General features: G+C 43.3%; 1 protein-coding gene across 1 annotated transcript in view; it reads left to right on the top strand.

Annotated features, from left to right (window-relative positions):
- Positions 1 to 20,770, top strand: part of LOC132895413 (calcium/calmodulin-dependent protein kinase kinase 2) — a 107,431-nt gene that overhangs the window by 78,631 nt on the left and 8,030 nt on the right. Inside the window, exons 13-15 of the mRNA XM_060935998.1 lie at positions 8,738 to 8,825; positions 9,919 to 10,050; positions 13,990 to 14,090. Coding sequence (XP_060791981.1) covers positions 8,738 to 8,825; positions 9,919 to 10,050; positions 13,990 to 14,090 — 321 coding nt within the window. The remainder of the gene's footprint in view (positions 1 to 8,737; positions 8,826 to 9,918; positions 10,051 to 13,989; positions 14,091 to 20,770) is intronic.

Genomic DNA, 20,770 nt, shown 5'->3' with positions numbered 1-20,770 from the left:
TTATAGCTTCTCTAAAGAGCTCAACTGTTTTCAGCTGTGCTAACATGATTGTACAAGGGTTTTCTAATCATCCATTAGCCTTCTGAGGCAATGAGCAAACACATTGTACCATTAGAACACTGGAGTGAGAGTTGCTGGAAATGGGCCTCTATACACACCTATGGAGATATTGCACCAAAAACCAGACATTTGCAGCTAGAATAGTCATTTACCACATTAGCAATGTATAGAGTGGATTTCTGATTAGTTTAAAGTGATCTTCATTGAAAAGAACAGTGCTTTTCTTTCAAAAATAAGGACATTTCAAAGTGACCCCAAACTTTTGAATGGTAGTGTGTGTGTACACAATATATATGAGTAATATATACCGGTACAATATACTGTAAGGACACGCCTGTTCAACAAATCCATGACACCAGACAGCGTTGTCTTGGTGATTGTTGCTATGGTATACTATTCATTAAAAATTTTAACATACCGTAGCCTATAAATCATTTCATTTTTCATATCAATAATAGGCATATCAGACACTCGCTGGCCGTACTGTGAAAATTGTGCATGCAGACGCTCATCTAAGTTTCCAAATCTGTCATTGCTTAACTCTTGAATATTTTCGATCATGAATCCTATCATTAAAAAGCTTATAACCTCTGCTTTCCAAATAAATTCATCTCGTTAAGATCTGTTCAGTACTTTGGGAATAACGGCAGGTTGAAGTTGGTACAACAGAGTCCACTCTGCTCGCGGGACGTCAGGAAACTGCCGGTGCTTTTTGAGTCACGGGAAAGTGGTTAAGCGCTCTCTCTCTTTCTTCTGATCAGTTTCCGACTGGGTTACTCGTGAATATCAGTCAGATAACTTTTATAGGGATGTTCTCTCGCTCTCACTGTTTCTGATGAAGTATTCAGCAAAAATTTCCGTCAGCTAGTTTTGATGTTGTGCTTCACGGGAGACTTTGAAGTGAGTTTTCACAGCTTTGCCTACTTATTTTTGCAAATCAAACTGATTCATGTAAATAACTATTTTAAAACATAAATTTAGTTGTTTTGATGAAAAATATTGAGACCTTAGCGGTCAGAATGATATTTTTAAAAACCGGAAGTCAGAAACGTGAGCGTCAGTTTCAATTCAGTTAAATGGAATTGTTTATTGGATGTGGCTCTCTGTTTTTTCGAGGTTCGCCTTGAAAGCTGTGAATATTATCATTTATGTTCTTTCATATAAACATTAGTAGGCCCTACTTTTGAGAAATACAAAGCCCTACCGAGCACAAAGAAGGTCTCGTCTCATCTCATCTCATTATCTCTAGCCGCTTTATCCTTCTACAGGGTCGCAGGCAAGCTGGAGCCTATCCCAGCTGACTATGGGCGAAAGGCGGGGTACACCCTGGACAAGTCGCCAGGTCATCACAGGGCTGACACACAGACAACCATTCACACCTACGGTCAATTTAGAGTCACCAGTTAACCTAACCTGCATGTCTTTGGACTGTGGGGGAAACCGGAGCACCCGGAGGAAACCCACGCGGACACGGGGAGAACATGCAAACTCCGCACAGAAAGGCCCTCGCCGGCCCCAGGGCTCGAACCCAGGACCTTCTTGCTGTGAGGCGACAGCGCTAACCACTACACCACCGTGCCGCCCCACAAAGAAGGTATTAGAAATAATCTTTTATTACTTTTTTATTGAGCATACCAGTTTAACATTTTTACCTAACTGGCACAATTAATATGAATTAAATACTAATTTGCTTTTAGAATAGAATGCCTTTATTGTCACTGCACAAATGTACAACAAAATTTAGTTTATCATAGGAGAGCAAAGCCGCTGCATACGTGCGCGCCGCCACTCTTGGGCACTGCAGCTCAAGGCCATCCCATCCATCCATCCATTTTCTGTGGCTGCTTATCCTGTTTTACAGGGTCGCAGGCAAGCTGGAGCCTATCCCAGCTGACTATGGGCGAGAGGCGGGGTACACCCTGGACAAGTCGCCAGGTCATCACAGGGCTGACACAGAGACAAACAACCATTCACACTCACATTCACACCTACGGTCAGTTTAGAGTCACCAGTTAACCTAACCTGCATGTCTTTGGACTGTGGGGGAAACCGGAGCTCCCGGAGGAACCCCACACCGACACGGGGAGAACATGCAAACTCCACACAGAAAGGCCCTCGCCGGCCACGGGGCTTGAACCTGGACCTTCTTGCTGTGAGGTGACGGTGCTAACCACTACACCACCGTGCCGCCAATTTTTACTAATCTTTCAAAGCTTCTATTCAGTATAAAACCATCTGTGTGCCTGCCAATTTCCATGTAAATATCTTGAAAAATAGAAACATTATTAAGAAAAAACATTTGATCTCATTTGTTAATGAGGCCCATTTTGGACCACGTTATCCCAATACACAATATTACAGCAGTTTTTAAAAAATTAAGCCGTTTCTTCAATCTTTGATTTGTAATATCTCAAGAACGGATAAACGTATTTTAATTGTGTAAAAAGTATATTGTTCAGTGTTCAATTCTGAATTCAGTGAGAGCTGTTTCAAGCAATTTGGACTGCATTTGAATTTTCACTTGATATACCCATCAATAGTGTAGTGATCAAGGGTAAATATTAATCCAGCTTGACCTGTTAATTGTTGTCATGGTTACAGTGTAAAACATCAATTTAGAACTGATTAAATTTAAATGAGGAGAAAATACCACATGTGACAGCCAATCAGAACGATGTATTTTCTCCAGCTATGGTATAAAAGACAGCAGAGTATAAAGAAATGTTAAAGTAGGGAAATTTGGAAACATTGTATGTATTGAATGAATGAATGAATGAACCCTTTATTATCACTGTTACCAGTGAAATTGACCATCAACCTGTCCTTACAGAGGGGGAACAGGACAGGAAGACAGGGATAAAAGAAAAAGAAGCACAGTAGTAACATGAGGAAAGATGAGGAAAAAAGAACACCCCCCCACTATGCTCCTATCAGGAGTACAGTGTGGGAGCATTTAAAAACCTCCGCACAAGCACACAGTAACACAAGTACACTTTAAAACATGGGACTTGAGGGCGGGGGAAGGGGGGAAAGGAGGGGGCAATCGGGGGAGGGGGTAGGAGGGGAGGGGAGGAGGTAGAGGTAACCCAGCGAAAGCAAGCAGCTGTCTGCTCCTGCAGCCATGAGGGCGCTGGTCACGTACCCACTTGTCACACTGGGGGTGAAAAACGGCGACCGCAGAAAATTGGGGAAGGAATGCGAAGAATGGGAGAGCGTCTCCCAGCAGTGACCTTCTGGGGGAAATGTTGCCCCAGCAACGGCCTTGATCGAGGCCGGTGCTGTTCAGGGAGCCGAATGTCGATAAGATAGAGATTGTTTGGTCTTTCGAACAGACGCAGTCTTTACACTTCCACACCACTCGTCCATATCTGTCCATTTCATCCATTTTGTTTAATTCAATTCAATTTGGTCTCCGAAATACTTATTCCTTGCAAAGCCGAAAGCGTCTCCAAGATGACAACCATGTTGTGGTTCAAGTTCTGCCACAAGTCTGAGTGCTGACAGCTTTGCCCACCGCTTCAATCATATCGGGCAGCTTTGTGGGGCTTTGAACAGCTGTCACCGTTGTCTGATTTCCTCGATATACCAGGACAATGCCTAATCCAATCAGCAAAAGTCCGGTGATCATGGTTCCGAATAGGTAGATATCTTCAATGTCCTCCACAGACGTTCCGGCAGGACAGGTGGGTTCCCCCGAACCCAGGCTTCTCGTCGAGAAAACTGTGTCAATTTCATGGATACAGATATTCTGTTGAGACTTTAAAGGTCCAAATACATTTTTATTTCCTTGATTACAGCATGTAAAAAGTAGCAAGAAAACCAAAGGAATCTGGATTTTTTTTGCATTACAAAATGATGCATTTAAATGCAGTGACTAGATGCAGGACACAAGTGTATAAACTCAGTAGAATACACTTTTTCATATCCAGAAATCAAGGCTTGGATTTAATGACACTGAATGCACAAAAAGAAAAGAATTCACAATGAACAATGGCATAACAGGGTATACAGATGTAGACAATTTTGTTGTTACCCTTCCACGAAAAAAAAAAGAACCCACAACTATCTCTGAAATAGCTTGAAACTGACAAAAGTTAATGGCATCCATCATTGTTTGTTCCATGTTTAAACACAAATCAGACTTAGCTTTTGATTTTTGATTCTACAGAATATACAGAACAAAACAAATGAAAATGGCATGGACAAAAATGATGGTACCCTTTAACTTAATATTTTGTTGTACAACCTTTGACACCAATCTCCGCTAACAAGCGATCTCTGTAGCTGTCAGTGAGACTAATGCATCTGCCAACAGGTATTCTGGTCCACTCTTCCTGAGCAAACTGCTCCAGGTGTCTCAGGTTTGAAGGGTGCCTTCTCCACACTGTACGTTTCAGCTCTTTCCAGAGATGCTCGATAGGATTCAGATCAGGGCTCATAGAAGGCCACTTCAGAAGAGTCCAGTGTTTTGTTCTTTGCCATTCTGGGGAGCTTTTAGCTGTGTGTTTTGGGTCTTTATCCTGTTGCAGGACCCATGACCTGCAACTGAGACAGAGCTTTCGGACACTGGGGAGTACATTTCGCTCCAGAATATCTTGATAGTCTTGAGATTTCATTGTGTCCTGCACAGATTCCAGGCACCCCGTGCCAGATGCAGCAAAGCAGCCGCAAATCATAACCAAGCCTCCTCCGTGTTTCCCAGTAGGTCTGGTGTTCTTTTCTTTGAAAGCTTGTTTTTTCTTCTGTGGACATAGAGCTGATGTGACTTGGCAGTAAACTTGAGTTTTGTCTCATCTGTCCAGAGGACATGCTCGCAGAAGCCTTGTGACTTGTCAATATGCATTTTAGTAAATTCCAGTCTGGCTTTTTAAAAGTTTTTCTTTCAACAACAGAGTCCTCCTGGGTTTTCTTCCATTGAGCCTGCTGTTGCTCAAAAAGTGATGGATGGTGCAATCGGCCACCGGTGTACCTTGACCTTGGAGTTCAACTTTTATCTCTTTTGGAAGTTGTCCTTGGCTCTTTTTCTACCATTGGCACTATCCTTCTGTTCAATCTGTGATGTGATGGATTTTTCCTCTTGCAGTCACGTCCAGGAAGGCTGATTATGGTCCCATGGAACTTAAAGTTCTTAATAATATTTGCAGCTGCATTCACAGGAACAGCAAGCTGCTTGGAGATGGTCTCACAGCCTTTACCTTTCACATGCTTGTCTAGAATTTTCTTTCTGAGCTCCTCAAACAACTCTCTCCTTTGCTTTCTCTGGCCCATGTTCATTGTGGTGCATACGACGATACTAAACAGCAGAGTGATGACTTTTCTCCATTTAAATAGACTGAATGACTGATTACAAGATTGAAGGACACCTCTGATACTAATTAAGGTTAAACAGTTAGTTTGAAATATCACTATAATCCAATTATTTATAATCTTTTCTCAGGGCACCAACAAATCTGTCCAGGCTGTTTTAGAATATCTTTGTAAAATAAACAAAACTTTTTTTTTTTTTTTTGGCTTTACTCTGACATACCAAATGCATGCAAGTACCCATGAGAAAAAGTGCTTTTAATTTCATTCCTTTTCAGGAGGAATAAAACATTGTTTCAGCGAGCTGTTAGGATCCGAACAAATTTGTCCGCATCTTTCCATAGACAATCAGTGACTAACATGGAACAGGGGAACACAATCAGATAACAAATCAATGAAATGACGGGTGGCGATAGGACTACAATGGAAACCAAAATATGAGTGCATGGTATTTCTCACCATGGAAAACGTGACTATTGACAATTACTGACTGATAATAGCTAATTATTTTTTTCGCGGTCCGGTTTCCATCAAATCCTGCGCTCTGATTGTCTGGCGAGCGGGTCTGTATCCTACAATATCCTACGATACGGACCCCGGTTATGGACCTCTGGTGACTCGCTCATTCACAACAACAAACATTTTTGTTATTATTTTTTATAAGATTTATTTATAAGATTATCAAAAATCTTGTAAATTTTTGCCAGCATTTCTCAGGAGAATAGCATTAATTTTACAGCATGAATAGCGATAACGACAGTGTTCACAGTGAAAGCGAGTTTTACTACCCTGAGGAAAAAGAAATAAAAGAAAACATTTCAGGCGAAAGCTGAAAACCTCTAACTGTTGCTAACGCTGAGCAAAAACATGGCTGAATCCTGAATGACTCAATTTTGTATAAATAGGGGACTACATAGGTGGCAAAATGTAGTTTTTTTCCTGCCATGGAATTGACTTGTATACCGAAGAGGAAGCCATTTGCATTACAGCCGTGAATGAGGATTCAAAATGGCGGCTCGGCTCGGTTTTCCCTTTCAGGCGCTCTTGTTTTCTGTTAGAATTTGGTAAAGAAAAAAATGAATATATTATTTACCAGCTTAAGGTCGATCCATATGGTGAAATACTGTGACCTCGGTCAGTACTTTCAAGACCTCAGTCACGGTATTTCACGATACGGACCTCCCAGCTGGTAAATAACATATATTTATGAAATCATAAAGTGAATAAAAGTCAATATCAATAAATATGTAAATAATTTTAATATAGAAATCCACTGTATCTTAAAAGCTCAAATAAATATACCATTGTGGTCAGAAGTTTACATACAGTGACATGAATGTCATCTTGGATATGAATGTCATGTCGATATTTGGGCTTTCAGTCATTTCTCTGAACTGTTCTTTTTCTGTGGCAGAATGATTGTACAGCATACATCTTTAATTGCATCTTTAAAAACTCCGGAATGTCTCTTGGAGCCATCTCTAAACAACTGCAAATTCCAAGATCGGTTCAAACAATTGTATGTAAGTTATTGTGAGGCGTAGTCACTTTGCCAAGCCACTTTGCTTCAGTAAAACCCAAACGGTCACTGTCAGCTGAAAGGAAATTGGTTTGGATGGTCAGGAACAACCTGGGAACCACCATGGCATAGCCCTGCCATGAACTGGAAGCTGATGGATCACTGTCTACAGTTCAGATCACCATGGACTAAAGAGGCTGCTATCCAAGAAATAACCTCCTGCTCCAAAATCGACACCTTCAAGCTTAACTAAAGTTTGAAGCTGACCACACGGACAAAGAAAAAGCCTTCTGGAGGATAGCTGTATGGTCAGATGAGACAAAGATTGAGTTGTTTGGCCACAATGACCACCATGTACAGAGGGACACTGTACCAGCTGCTGGTGGTGGTAGGATCATCATGCTCTGGGGCGGTTTTGCTGCCAGTGGAACTGGTTCATTGCACAAAGTGGATGGAATAATGAAGAAGGAGGACTACCTCAGAATTCTTCAGCATAAACCATCAGAAACTTGCACATGACTTGGGAGTTACAACAGAGCAATGAACCTAAACACGCATCAGAGCTGGTTGTGGAGGATAAAGCAGGCTAACGTTAAGCTTAAAACAAGTCCTGACTTCAAACCTATTGAAAATATATGGACCGTGCTTATAAGTTGAATCCATGCCAAGAAAAAAAGCAAATTTAATTGAACTCTACCAATTCTACCATGAAGAGTCATGAAATATTCAACCAGAATTCTGCCAGAAGCTTCTTCATGGTAAACAAAGATGTTTGGTCAAGATGAATCTTGTGAAGAGACATTTTACCCAAATATTAGGTGTGCTGTATGTATAACTTTGACCCTGTGTTGATTTCAGAAAACCCGAAGAAAATTAAAACTTGTGCACCAAATTCTAGTGTTTATTTTTTTAAATTAAAGATGGATGCGGTCGGCACGGTGGTGTAGTGGTTAGCACTGTCGCCTCACAGCAAGAAGGTCCGGGTTCGAGCCCCGTGGCCGGCGAGGGCCTTTCTGTGTAGAGTTTGCATGTTCTCCCCGTGTCCGCGTGGGTTTCCTCCGGGTGCTCCGGTTTCCCCCACAGTCCAAAGACATGCAGGTTAGGTTAACTGGTGACTCTAAATTGACCGTAGGTGTGAATGTGAGTGTGAATGGTTGTCTGTGTCTATGTGTCAGCCCTGTGATGACCTGGCGACTTGTCCAGGGTGTACCCCGCCTTTCGCCCGTAGTCAGCTGGGATAGGCTCCAGCTTGCCTGCGACCCTGTAGAACAGGATAAGCAGCTACAGATAATAAGATGAGATGGATGCTGTACATTCTGCCACAGAAAAAGAACAGTTCAAAGAAATGACTGAAAGCCCAAATATCGCCATGACATTCATATCCAAGATGGCGTTCATGTTGCTGTATGTAAGCTTCTGACCACAACTGTATAACTTTAGTACTTTTACTTTGAAAATTTAGTGTTATATAGTTTGTTGTATACAGTGTTTATATCCAGTGTTTATATTTTATTACAGCCTTAGATTGTTATTGTTTTACTGTTACGGTGTTGCTAGTTTGTTAGTGTTATACTGTTGCTGTTAAATTGCTAGTGTTTCATTGTTTTTGTTAAATTGTTAGATTGTATATTTAAGTTACACTTTTATATTGTTATTGTCTATATTCTGATAGTGTTTATGTTGTTAGTGTGTTTATATTTTGTTAGTGTTATATTGTTATTGAACCGTTAGTGTGTAAACTTTACCCAGTTGATTGTTCTATAATTTAAGGACTTTGCATGCAGATGCCTTTACTCTCCCTGCTGTATACGTTTTATCCTCTAACCATCCTGTGTTCTTGTATCTCCATCGCAGTGCTGACGTGTCTGATGATCTGAAGGACATCCTTTTTAAAATGCTGGATAAAAATCCTGAAAACAGAATAACCGTTCCACAGATCAAGGTCAGTCTTTGTGAACCTTTGTAATGTTTCGCAGCAATAATTCTTCTGGAATCTGCAGCACTGCAGTTAAAATATCGACTTATTTTATTCTCTCTGTGGTGCCTCCTTCATTATACCCCCGCTCCGAAGGAGGGAGGGGGGTACGCTGTTTTTTTTTTTTTACCTCTGTCTGTCCATATCTCCGTATTTCTGTCCATCCGAAACAACCTTTTTCTCAGCAACCACAAATTATAGCCACTTGGTACCAAACTTCAGCTTTACTGTGTATACTGTTTTCAGGTCTGTCACACATCGACTTCCTGTTTACCGACTGAATATATTTAGGAAACATATCGGGTGGATTTTGACGCTATTTCAAGAAGCAAAACGACAGTTTACCAGGATGCTATTTGAAATCCCTGGGGAGAACACTGTTCTTTACTTACTTGTTTCAGGGTTAATTATTTGTTGATGTGAACATTCATAATAAGTGTCCTATTCCTCTATTGCTTGCATACTGATATAAGCGAGCGCGGGGGGGATACGTAAGTGAGCAGTAGCTCACAGTTCTTGTTTTTCATAGGTTTCGTTTTTAGAAAACAGTGCCACATTGTAAAAAATGCTGACACAAATACACGCTTTGTCTCATGCTCATTATTTTTTCCAGCTGTTTAGCACTCGGTGTAGAGACAGAGTGGGGAGGGATATCTTAATGATGCAGTTAAGTGCAAAAGTTGAGGTCCCCCAGGCAAAGAGAGGGTATAATCCAAAGGTTGTAGGCAAAACAGTTCAAACTAGAAAAGCACTCGGAGAGCGCAGACCTCCTCGAAGAATCCTTTAAAAAATTCCGGGATCCAGACGGTGATCCGGATCACTGCCAAAATGTACTGGATTGTTACTTGTGCCCAGTCACACCTCTGGAAAAAATTTCAGAGCAATCCGTTCATAACTTTTTCCGTAATGTTGCTAACAGACAAACCAACAAACAAAAAACAAACCAACCAACGCTACCGAAAACATAACCTCCTTGGCGGAGGTAATGAAGGTTAGGTGGGAAAATCCTTCACACTGGGTTACTGTGTGTGTGTGTGTGTGTGTGTATAAATACATGCAGGTTCACCCTTGGGTGACACGGCATGGGGCAGAGCCTCTTCCTCCTGAGGATGACAACTGCTGCAGTCTGATTGAGGTGACAGAGGAGGAGGTGGAGAACTCGGTGAAACATATCCCCAGTCTGGCCACAGTGGTGAGAAACTCTGTCTCTCACACACACGTTATTAGGAATACCTGTACACCTACTACACATTCATGCAAATGTACTATCAGCCACTCATGTGACATCAGCACAATGCATAAAATGATGCAGGTGCATGTCAAGAGCTTCAGGTAATGTTCACATTGTACATCATGCACAGCAGTCTCTAGTGTTTATACAGAATGGGGCAAAAAATGACAAAACATCCAGTACTATGAGTGGAAATGCCTTGTTGATGCGAGAGTTCAGAGAATAATGTCCAGACTGGGGCAGGCTAGCAGTAACTAAAATAACCACTTTTTTTTTTTTTTTTTTTTTTTTTTTATAACCGTGTCGAGCAGAAAAGCATTACGCTTAGCACATCAAACTTTGAGGCAGATGGGCTCCAACAGCAGAAGACCACATTGAGTTTCCATCCATCCATTATCTGTAGCCGCTTTATCCTGTTCTACAGGGTCGCAGGCAAGCTGGAGCCTATCCCAGCTGACTACGGGCGAAAGGCGGGGTACACCCTGGACAAGTCGCCAGGTCATCACAGGGCTGACACATAGACACAGGCAACCATTCACACTCACGGTCACACCTACGATCAATTTAGAGTCACCAGTTAACCTAACCTGCATGTCTTTGGACTGTGGGGGAAACCGGAGCACCCGGAGGAAACCCACGCAGACACGGGGAGAACATGCAAACTCCGCACAGAAAGGCCCTCGCCGGCCACGGGGCTCGAACCCAGAACCTTCTTGCTGTGAAGCGACAGTGCTAACCACTACACCACTGTGCCGCCTCACATTGAGTTTGACTTCTGTCAACCAAGAACAGGAATATGAGGCTACAGTGGACACATACAGGTGGCATTTATCCAATCTTTAACTGTGCAGTTTTGCCAAACGTGCGTAAATAATAAAAAATTAGTAGTCCAATTCATGTTTATTTCTATTATATTTCTCTTACTATCATGCCCCTGTAATGCATTAATGTCCCCTTAAAGCTGTACTGCCTTTCAGATTTTTCAAGTGTAGGTCATAAAAATAATTTTCCCCGACTCCCAATTATTTTTGTTTAGTGGACCGAAAGCTACTGAATTCGAATCACAGACTTCCAATTTTATTAGCTTTTTTTTTAAATAGAACAATTAATGAATTTAGAGCCATGTGGCCCTAAATTCTCCACTATTTTTTTCCTTCTTCACCATGACGCAATCCAAGGTACTCCATCATGCATCACGTGGTGGGCTTTCCCTGTTTGCTTAAGGCGTTGTGGGATACAAATTTGAAACAGGAGAGAAAAATGGAGGATGCGAATGAAACATGAAAGACCAAGTACAGTAACGGAAAGCGAGAACAAAGACGTTATGTTGTGAAGGAAAGGAAACGCAGGACCAAACTAATAAATATCGGCGGTCAGCGAGCACCTCAGTGTGATTAGCTGTTCGTTTAGCGACAAGATGATGTAACTGTCAGTGCACGGTCAAAGGTAAACCTGCGCACACGGACTTCCTCTGTCTGCTTGACTGCATGAAGCGAGCAATTTCATGCACGTTATTTGCTAGGGAATCCCCTCAAATTAAATCACTTCCCAGCCACAGAATGGCCTGGTTTTTTTAGATATTGCAGAAATAAACATGTATCTCACTGACCAAATTTCAGAGGGAACTAAATTTCACCAATTTTATGAAATCGAAAGGCCGTCTACTTTTAAGGGATTAATAATAGTTTATCATAGCCTATTCAGGGTCCTGTTGGATCCGGAGCCTGTCCACAAAACAACAGGCGTTCAGTCTGGATGGGTCTTTGTGTGTCTCATATACACACAAAATCACACACTCCTTTCACACATAATGTGCACTGCTGGTCAGTTGAATGAACCCTTTATTATCACTGTTACCAGTGAAATTGACCATCAACCTGTCCTTACAGAGGGGGAACAGGACAGGAAGACAGGGATAAAAGAAAAGAAAAAGAAACAGTAGTAAGATGAGGAAAAAAAGAACCCCCCCCCCCCCCCCCCCCCCACTATGCTCCTATCAGGAGTACAGTGTGGGAGCATTTAAAAACCTCCGCACAAGCACACAATAACACAAGTACACTTTAAAACATGGGACATGAGGGGGGGGAAGGAGGGGGCAATCAGGGGTGGGGGGGTAGGAGGGGAGGAGGTAGAGGTAACCCATTGCAAGCAAGCAGCCGTCTGCTCCTGCAGCCATGCAAACGGCACTGGTCACCCACCCGCTTGTCACACTGGGGGTGAAAAACGGCGACCGCGGAAAATTGGGGAAGGAATGCGAGAGCGTCTCCCAGCAGTGACCTTCTGGGGGAAATGTTTTCCCAGCAACGGCCTTGATCGAGGCCGGTGCTGTTCAGGGAGCCGAATGTTGATAAGATAGAGATTGTTTGGTCTTTCGAACAGACGCAGTCTTTACACGTCCACACCACTCATCCATATCTGTCCATTTCGTCCATATCTGTCCATTTCTGTTCAATTCAATTCCATTTGGTCTCCGAAATACTTATTCCTTGCAAAGCCAAAAGCGTCTCCAAGATGACAACCATGTTGTGGTTCAAGTTCTGCCACAGTCTGAGTGCCGACAGCTTTGCCCACCGCTCCAATCATATCGGGCAGCTTTGTGGGGCTTTGAACAGCTGTCACCGTTGTCCGATTTCCTTGATATACCAGGACAATGCCTAATCCAGTCAGCAAAAGTCTGGTAATCATGGTTCCAAATAGGTAGATATCTTCAATGTCCTCCACAGACGTTCCGGCAGGACAGGTGGGTTCTCCTGAACCCAGAAACTGTGTCAATTTCGTTAGGAGACCAGTTTATCAAATCCATGCTTTTTTTAGTTTAGAAATTCAATGCGGAGAGAGTCTCTCAGAAAAAAAAAAAGTATAGGCAGACGAGACGAAACAAAGGGCACAAGCAGGAAAAAAGGAGAGGAGAGCAGAGAAATGCGACCGCCTTCCGTGAGAGCACGGAGAAGAAGGTAGAGTAGCTAATCCATCTACTGCTATTGTTGGGGTCTTGGGAGGTAGGAAGAAATCAGAGAACCCAAAGGAAACCCATACAGACACAGAACAGTACCCAAGTTCAGGATTGAACCAGGGATCATGGAGCGACGAGATGGTAACTCAACTTGCTGTTCCAACCATCACGCTGCACATTACTGCATGTGATTTACCGTGTGATGATGTGTGTCAATGTGTAATAATACAAGTATTCCAGGACACTAAAGTACTATTTGGCTAAACTGCTTCGTTAAAAATGTATTGTATGATGTCACCTTTAAATATTATTGTATTTCAGTATATTAATAATGAGTATGAAAAGAGTGTTGTTGAGATTTTAGTCTGGTTCTGTCACACAGACCTAGCAATCCTGCTTTGGCAGTTCCAGAAAGGTTATAAGCTAGTCTACTATTGATAGTTTAGCATTAACTTAAAATCTTAAACATCATACAGGTGTTGCCATAAATGATCATTATCACGTGGGTGATTTCATGTGGAGGGGCAGCACGGTGGTGTAGTGGTTAGCGTTGTCGCCTCGCAGCAAGAAGGTCCGGGTTCGAGCCCCGTGGCCGGCGAGGGCCTTTCTGTGTGGAGTTTGCATGTTCTCCCCGTGTCCGCGTGGGTTTCCTCCGGGTGCTCCGGTTTCCCTCACAGTCCAAAGACATGCAGGTTAGGTTAACTGGTGACTCTAAATTGACCGTAGGTGTGAATGTGAATGGTTGTCTGTGTCTATGTGTCAGCCCTGTGATGACCTGGCGACTTGTCCAGGGTGTACCCCGCCTTTCGCCCGTAGTCAGCTGGGATAGGCTCCAGCTTCCCTGCGACCCTGTTGAACAGGATAAAGCAGCTAGAGATAATAAGATGAGATGAGATGAGATTTCATGTGGTAAATCTGTGTTTTTGATCATGTGACCTTGTTTGCAGATCTTGGTGCGCACCATGCTGCGTAAGCGATCATTCGGGAATCCTTTTGACTGGAGTCGCAGGGAGGACCGCAGCCCCACTACACAGGGACACAGCCTAACGTAAGCCTTTCACAGATGGTAATCAGAAACCCTGGTTTCCTGAACATTTCTACTATGGGATTCTTTGGGGTTCTCACAGTATGCGTTTTGTGCTGCTTTGAACTGAGGTTAATTTTTCACCATATCGCCCACTCCTGCATATAGATTATGCTGTGTTTAAGTTCAGTGTGTAGATTGTGATTGTGGTGCTTCCCTCTGTCCTGCCCTCTAGAAAAGGGAGAGCAGGGAATTTACGATACTGCTACATTCACGGTAACCAAAGGTAAAGGACTGCTGGTTTGCTGGACACCTTCCCCCTCCCCCATGTCCTGATGTCGCTGAATGACAGGCTTCTGTTGTATGGAGTTTCGAAGCTGACAAAATTATCTGAATATGAATGCTGTATATTTTAATTATATTCAATTCAATTTTATTGTCATATGTACTCGAGACAGTGTCGCACAGTATGATGAAATTCTTATTCTGTGAGTCCTCCAGCAACATTACCTAAACATGAATAAAGACATTTAAAAAAAAACAATAACAAAAACAAAAGAAAGTAATTAAAGTTAAATAATAAAGTAATTGACCATGAGTTGGCCTAGTGGTTAGCGTGTCCGCCTCTCGACCGGGAGATCACGAGTTCTACTTTCGGTCAGGTCATACCAAAGACCATCATAAAAATGGTGCCTGCTACCATCTGGCAAGGCATGCTGCAATACAGATGTGAGTGGGGAAGTCAAACTGTTACAGTTACCAGAGGACTAGCCCCCCACTGGAACCCTAGCTGTATAGACGAGAGGCCGAGGGCTATCGAAACGGAGATCAGCGCTGCACCCATACGCTTTAAAAAGTTGGTTAGTACTGGGACAGGAGACTGCCTGGGAAGACCAGATCCTGGCATGAGAGGGACTTTGAATTGACATTTGAATAAGGAAATTAAAGAGATATCGAGTAATTAAAAACAAGGGCATAAATAGTAAAAAAGGTGCAGCAAAGTGTGTAAAGTGTCAGTGCAAATAAATAGCTAGTTCTGTGCAAATTCTACAGGACTGGAGGGAGAGGCAGTGGCTGGGTTTTATTCACGAGCTTGATGGCATGGGAGGGGGAAAAAACTGTCTTTCAGTCTAGTTGTTTTGGCTGCAATGCTCCTGTAGCGTCTCCCTGATGGCAGCAGCATGAACAGTTTATGTTGTGGATGGGTAGCGTTCTTGATAATGATAAGGGCCCTCCTGAGACCTCTGGTGTTGTAAATGTCCTCCAGTACAGGGAGTGCAGTTCCAGTGCTGATTTAACCACCCGCTGTAGAGCCTTGCGGTCCTGTGCTGTACTGCTCCCATACCAGACTGTGATGGAGTGGGTGAGGATGCTCTCAATTGTGCATCTGTAAAAGTTGCTGAGAATAATGCTTGGCATGCCAAACTTCCTCAGCCTTCTTAGGAAATACAGACGCTGTCGGGCTTTCCCCATCAGGCCTGTGATATTGTGGGTCCAAGTGAGCTCCTCAGTGACGTTGATGCCTAGGAATTTAAATGTGGCAACTTTCTCCACCTCAGTCTCTCCAGTATGCAGTGGTGGGTGCTGGACTCTCTTCCTCCGTGTGTCAATGATCATCTCCTTTGTTTTGCTGACACCACTTCACAAGGCTTGCCACCTCCCTCCTGTATGCCGTCTCGTCTTCCCCAGAAATCAGTCCAATGACTGTGGCGTCATCCGCAAATTTGATATTGCTGGTGTTAAGCCGGGCAGCGACACAGTCATAAGTGAAGAGTGTATACAGCATGGGACTCAGAACACAGCCTTGTGGGGTTCCTGTATTTATGGTATTTGTTTTGGAAATGTTGTTCCCCAGCCTGACTGACTGGGGTCTGACTGTTAAAAAGTCCAGGACCCAGTTGCAGAGAATTGGTGGCCCGCCTAGAGTGCAGAGCTTGTTGGTGAGCCTAGCTGGTATCATGGTGTTGAAAGCCAAACTGTAGTCAGTGAACAGTAGTGGGGCATAGCAGTCCTTGTTCTCTAGGTGTATGAGAACTGTATGCAGTGCTGTGCTGACTGTGTCCTCCGTCGACCTGTTTGGTCTGTATGCAAACTGTAGGGCATCTATTGTGTCAAGTATGAATGTCTGAAAGTGGCTCATGATGATTCTCTCGAAACATTTCATCACTATGGGAGTCATTGCAGTAATCATTCAGGCAGTTAGCTTTGCCCTTTTTTGGCAGTGGAATGATGATGGTTGTTTTGTAGCAGGTGGGGATTGTGGCTCGTGAAAGGGTTAAGTTAAATATCTCAGCCAGAACATCAGCAAGCTCTGGAGTACAGATTTTGAGTGCACGTCCCGTGATGTTCTGTGAGCCGGCTACCTTCCGGGGTTTATCCTCCTCAGAGACTTTTCCATATCAGCAGATGATTGTGATGGAGTGCCCTGGCTCTTTGGTGTTGTGGTCAGGGTGCAGGTTTGACATCCTGTAGACCTGGGTTCAAGGCAGGACAAGGTGACCCTTCTCTTACTTCACTACAGATGGTGTCAGAAGTGGGGTGGCTTGCTGGGAGGCCATCAGAGGTGTGCCCTGTGTGTGAGCTGTATGAGGGACCCCCAGGATAGGTGGCCCCTGTGAAAGGGACCCCAAAGATGGGTGAAGCACGAGTGTGTGGGGCACCCTGGTATGGGAGAAGTACGGCTGGGGAATGGGTGAGGGAAGCCTGTGTGTTTGAAGCGCATGGGTGCACCTCCTGAAGGGGAGGGCAGTGTGCCAGAGTGCCCGTCACTACAGTTGAGTATGTGCTCTGACTGCCATACCAATGAGCTTGGCTCTTTGGTGTTGTGGTCAGGTTGCAGGTTTGGCACCCTGTAGACCTGGGTTAAAGGCAGGACAAGGTGACTGTTGTCTTGCTTCACTACAATGATATTGTGATGAACACTCACTAGACCCCTCCCTGCCCGCTGGCTTGGTGTCATGGGCCTCAAAGCGGGCATAGAATTCATTGAACTCATCTGGTAGTAGTAGTTTCATATGGTGTCACACCTCCAGATAACTATCTCTAAGCGAGTTGTTAAGGGTGTTGCCTCCTTCATCTATAGTGGCATAGCCCCCTGGCAATGCAACACTAGGTGATCAGTGTCTTGTGGGGATTCCTGACGTTTAAGGCATATAGGGGACATAATGTAGCCCCAACGATGCAAACTGGTGGTTGTTCTGGTGTGTCTTGATCTAAGTCTGTTTGCTTAAGTCCACTGTCTTCTAGTTTGGTTGAGGAAGCCAGGTAGTGGATTGGTGGGGTCCTCTATTAGTTCCCCACTTCTGGGAACATTTTGGTTCCATTCCTCTCTCCAGGAAGTTTTGATGTTGAAGTTTTCCTTCTTGGTCTTATAGTTGATTTTAATCTTGAGGTGGTAGGTGCTACTTCTATTATTTGTTTGAGTGGTATGGCATTTTCTGTGTTTGAGATGCGCTGGTGTTGTTTTTGAGTGATCTCTTGTTGGTAGCCATTCTTCTGGTGTTGATTTGATGGCACCAGATATGATTTGCATGCTTTTGTTCAGTTTGGTGTCAGTCTTTTTTGCATGGGTGCTATGTGCCCATACTGGGGCACAATATTCAGCGACACTGTAGTATAATGCTAGTGCTCATCTGGTGAGACGTGGCCGTCAGTGGTCATCCCTCTACTTCTGTCTCTGTAGCCTGTGATGTTTTCTAGTCCTTGCCACATGCGTTGGGTATCAGCAGTAGCATCGTGACCCTCCAGTTTCAGTCTGTACCTGTTCTTGGCTTCCCTAATGGCTCTGCGTAGGTCGTATCTGGATTTTTTTTTTGTAATCATTGGCATCGCCTGAAGCATATGCCTTGGAGCGAGCGTGAAGCGTGGAGCGAACTTCTGAGTTAATCCAAGGTTTAGTGTTTGGATATGACCAGATGTGTTTGTGGAGCACAATGAAGTCCGTGCAGGTGCTTATGTAGCTGGAGACTACTGAACTGTATTCCTCCGAAGGGAGGATTTGCATATAAAAATATATAATCTGGAACAAAAACATACCTTTATTACATACACCAGAGAAAAAAATGAATGTTGTTTAATGTAATGTGTATGCAATTCAAATATATAAAATTTGTCGACAGATAACTTTGTCAGCTTCTAAGACCCATGCAAGTGTTGCTCCAGTTACACATGATCAGCCATTCACAAACATTATCATATGACATCACTGCTAGGCTTAACTTTCATACCTGTGCCTCAATGCACAGCGATACCATAGCTTAGCAACATTAGCTAAATGGATCTCTGAACACTTAGCTCATGTTAATATGAAGTTTCGTAGCCAGCTACATTCAGCAAACATCATATCAAAGAAAACCAGCATTTTATGATCAATATTACGTCAGGTTGAAAACGATAAGAAAGACGAGCAGTGATGTCATAATACCAAGTTTGCAAGTGGACGATCGACTAACTTAATCACCAATCCTTGCTGAGCCAGGTGGGCATGGGAATGAGCATGCACATGAAGTGTAACTCAGAATGGTCGTATATAACTCATGACTCATAAAGCATTTATAATGATGGATTCCTCTTTATTCCTGCCCACTGAGATCATGTGACCTGTAGTAAACATTGTAAACTCCATCTGACAAATGCTATAAGGAGTTAAGTGTATGTTTGCATTTTGCATGTTATACGGTACGTGTCGTGGCAGATCAAAGGCTTCAGCGTGACACTGGAATGTTCTGTCCCAGATGAAGTGAAGTTTCACTGGATTGTAGTCCAGTGTGAACAGGAATGGCTACGACATTGGTAGTAAACCACAATTTCAGTGTAGATTCAAGTTGTAAATTAAAACTAAAAGTCCATAGCACTTCGCGGTGACATTGGTGAATGTGCCAGGACAGGTGGCAACTTTTCTGAACCCAGTCATGACATTTGGTTTTAGTGCAGTGAAACTACAAATGCTTGTGATCCATGATCTCTGAGTTGAAATCATGGATGGAATGTTTTTTTGTTGTTTGTTTGTTTTGACGTCAGATTGTGATATTGCTCAGCAAAACCCAGTATCCTTCAATCCAAGGAACCAATGGCCTTATTAGAAAAGCAGGAAAAATTCAGGCCTATGAGTTAGTTATTGTTACACCGATGCATGTGTAGATTTAGTGTAACAACTATCAAACTTCCTGACTTCATGAACCCCTTGACTGGATACGGTGAACGAGATACATCAGTACATTTTACATTAGAGTGAGCCAAGGGAGTCGAATATGTGTTACAGTAGTGCTTGAAAGCTTGTGAACCCTTTTTAGAATTTTCTATATTTCTGCATAAATATGACTTAAAACATCATCAGATTTTCACACAAGTCCTTAAAGTAGATAAAGAGAGCCCAGTTAAACAAATGAGACAAAAATATTATACTTGGTCATTTATTTATCGAGGAAAATTATCCAATATTACATATCTGTGAGTGGCAGAAGTATGTGAACCTTTGCTTTCAGTATCTGGTGTGACCCCCTTGTGAAGTAATAAATGCAACTAAATGTTTCTGGTAACTGTTGATCAGTCCTGCACACTGTCCGTCCGTCCATTATCTGTAGCCGCTTATCCTGTCCTACAGGTTTGCAGGCAAGCTGGAGCCTATCCCAGCTGACTATGGGCGAGAGGCGGGGTACACCCTGGACAAATCCCCAAGTCATCGCAGGGCTAATACATAAGACACAGACAACCATTCATGCTCACATTCACACCTACGCTCAATTTAGAGCCACCAATTAGTCTAACCTGCATGTCTTTGGGAGAAACCAGAGCACCTGGAAGAAACCCATGCAAACTCCACACAGAAAGGCCTTCACCGGCCTCGAACCCAGGACCTTCTTGCTGTGAGGCGACAGTGCTAACCACTACACCACCGGTCATGCACACTGGCTTGGAGGAATTTTAGCCCATTCCTCCATACAGAACAGCTTCAACTCTGGGATGTTGGAGGGTTTCCTCACATGAACTGCTCACTTCAGGTCCTTCCACAACATTTCCATTGGATTAAGGTCAGGACTTTGACTTGGCCATTCCAAAACATTAACTTTGTTCTTCTTTAACCATTCTTTGGTAGAACGACTTGTGTGCTTAGGGTCGTTGTCTTGCTGCATGACCCACCTTCTCTTGAGATTTAGTTCATGGACAGATGTCTTGACGTTTTTCCTTTAGAATTCGCTAGTATAATTCAGAATTCATTGTTCCATCAATGATGGCAAGCCATCCTGGCCCAGATGCAGCAAAACAGGCCCAAACCATGATACTACCACCGCCATGTTTCACAGATAGGATAAGGTTCTTATGCTGGAATGCAGTGTTTTCCTTTCTCCAAACATAACGCTTCTCATTTAAACCAAAAAGTTCTGTTTTGGTCTCATCCATCCACAAAACATTTTTCCAATAGACTTCTGGCTTGTCCACGTGATCTTTAGCAAACTGCAGATGAGCAGCAATGTTCTTTTTGGAGAGCAGTGGCTTTCTCCTTGCAAACCTGCCATGCACACCATTGTTGTTCAGTGTTCTCCTGATGGTGGACTCATGAACATTAACATTAGCCAATGTGAGAGAGGCCTTCAGTTGCTTAGAAGTTACCCTGGGGTCCTTTGTGACCTCGCCGACTATTACACACCTTGCTCTTGGAGTGATCTTTGTTGGTCGACCACTCCTGGGGAGGGTAACAATGGTCT

This window comes from Neoarius graeffei, chromosome 12 (genome assembly GCF_027579695.1).
Source record: "Neoarius graeffei isolate fNeoGra1 chromosome 12, fNeoGra1.pri, whole genome shotgun sequence".
Classification (NCBI taxonomy): domain Eukaryota; kingdom Metazoa; phylum Chordata; class Actinopteri; order Siluriformes; family Ariidae; genus Neoarius; species Neoarius graeffei.
This window is presented reverse-complemented; position numbering and strand designations above follow the sequence as displayed.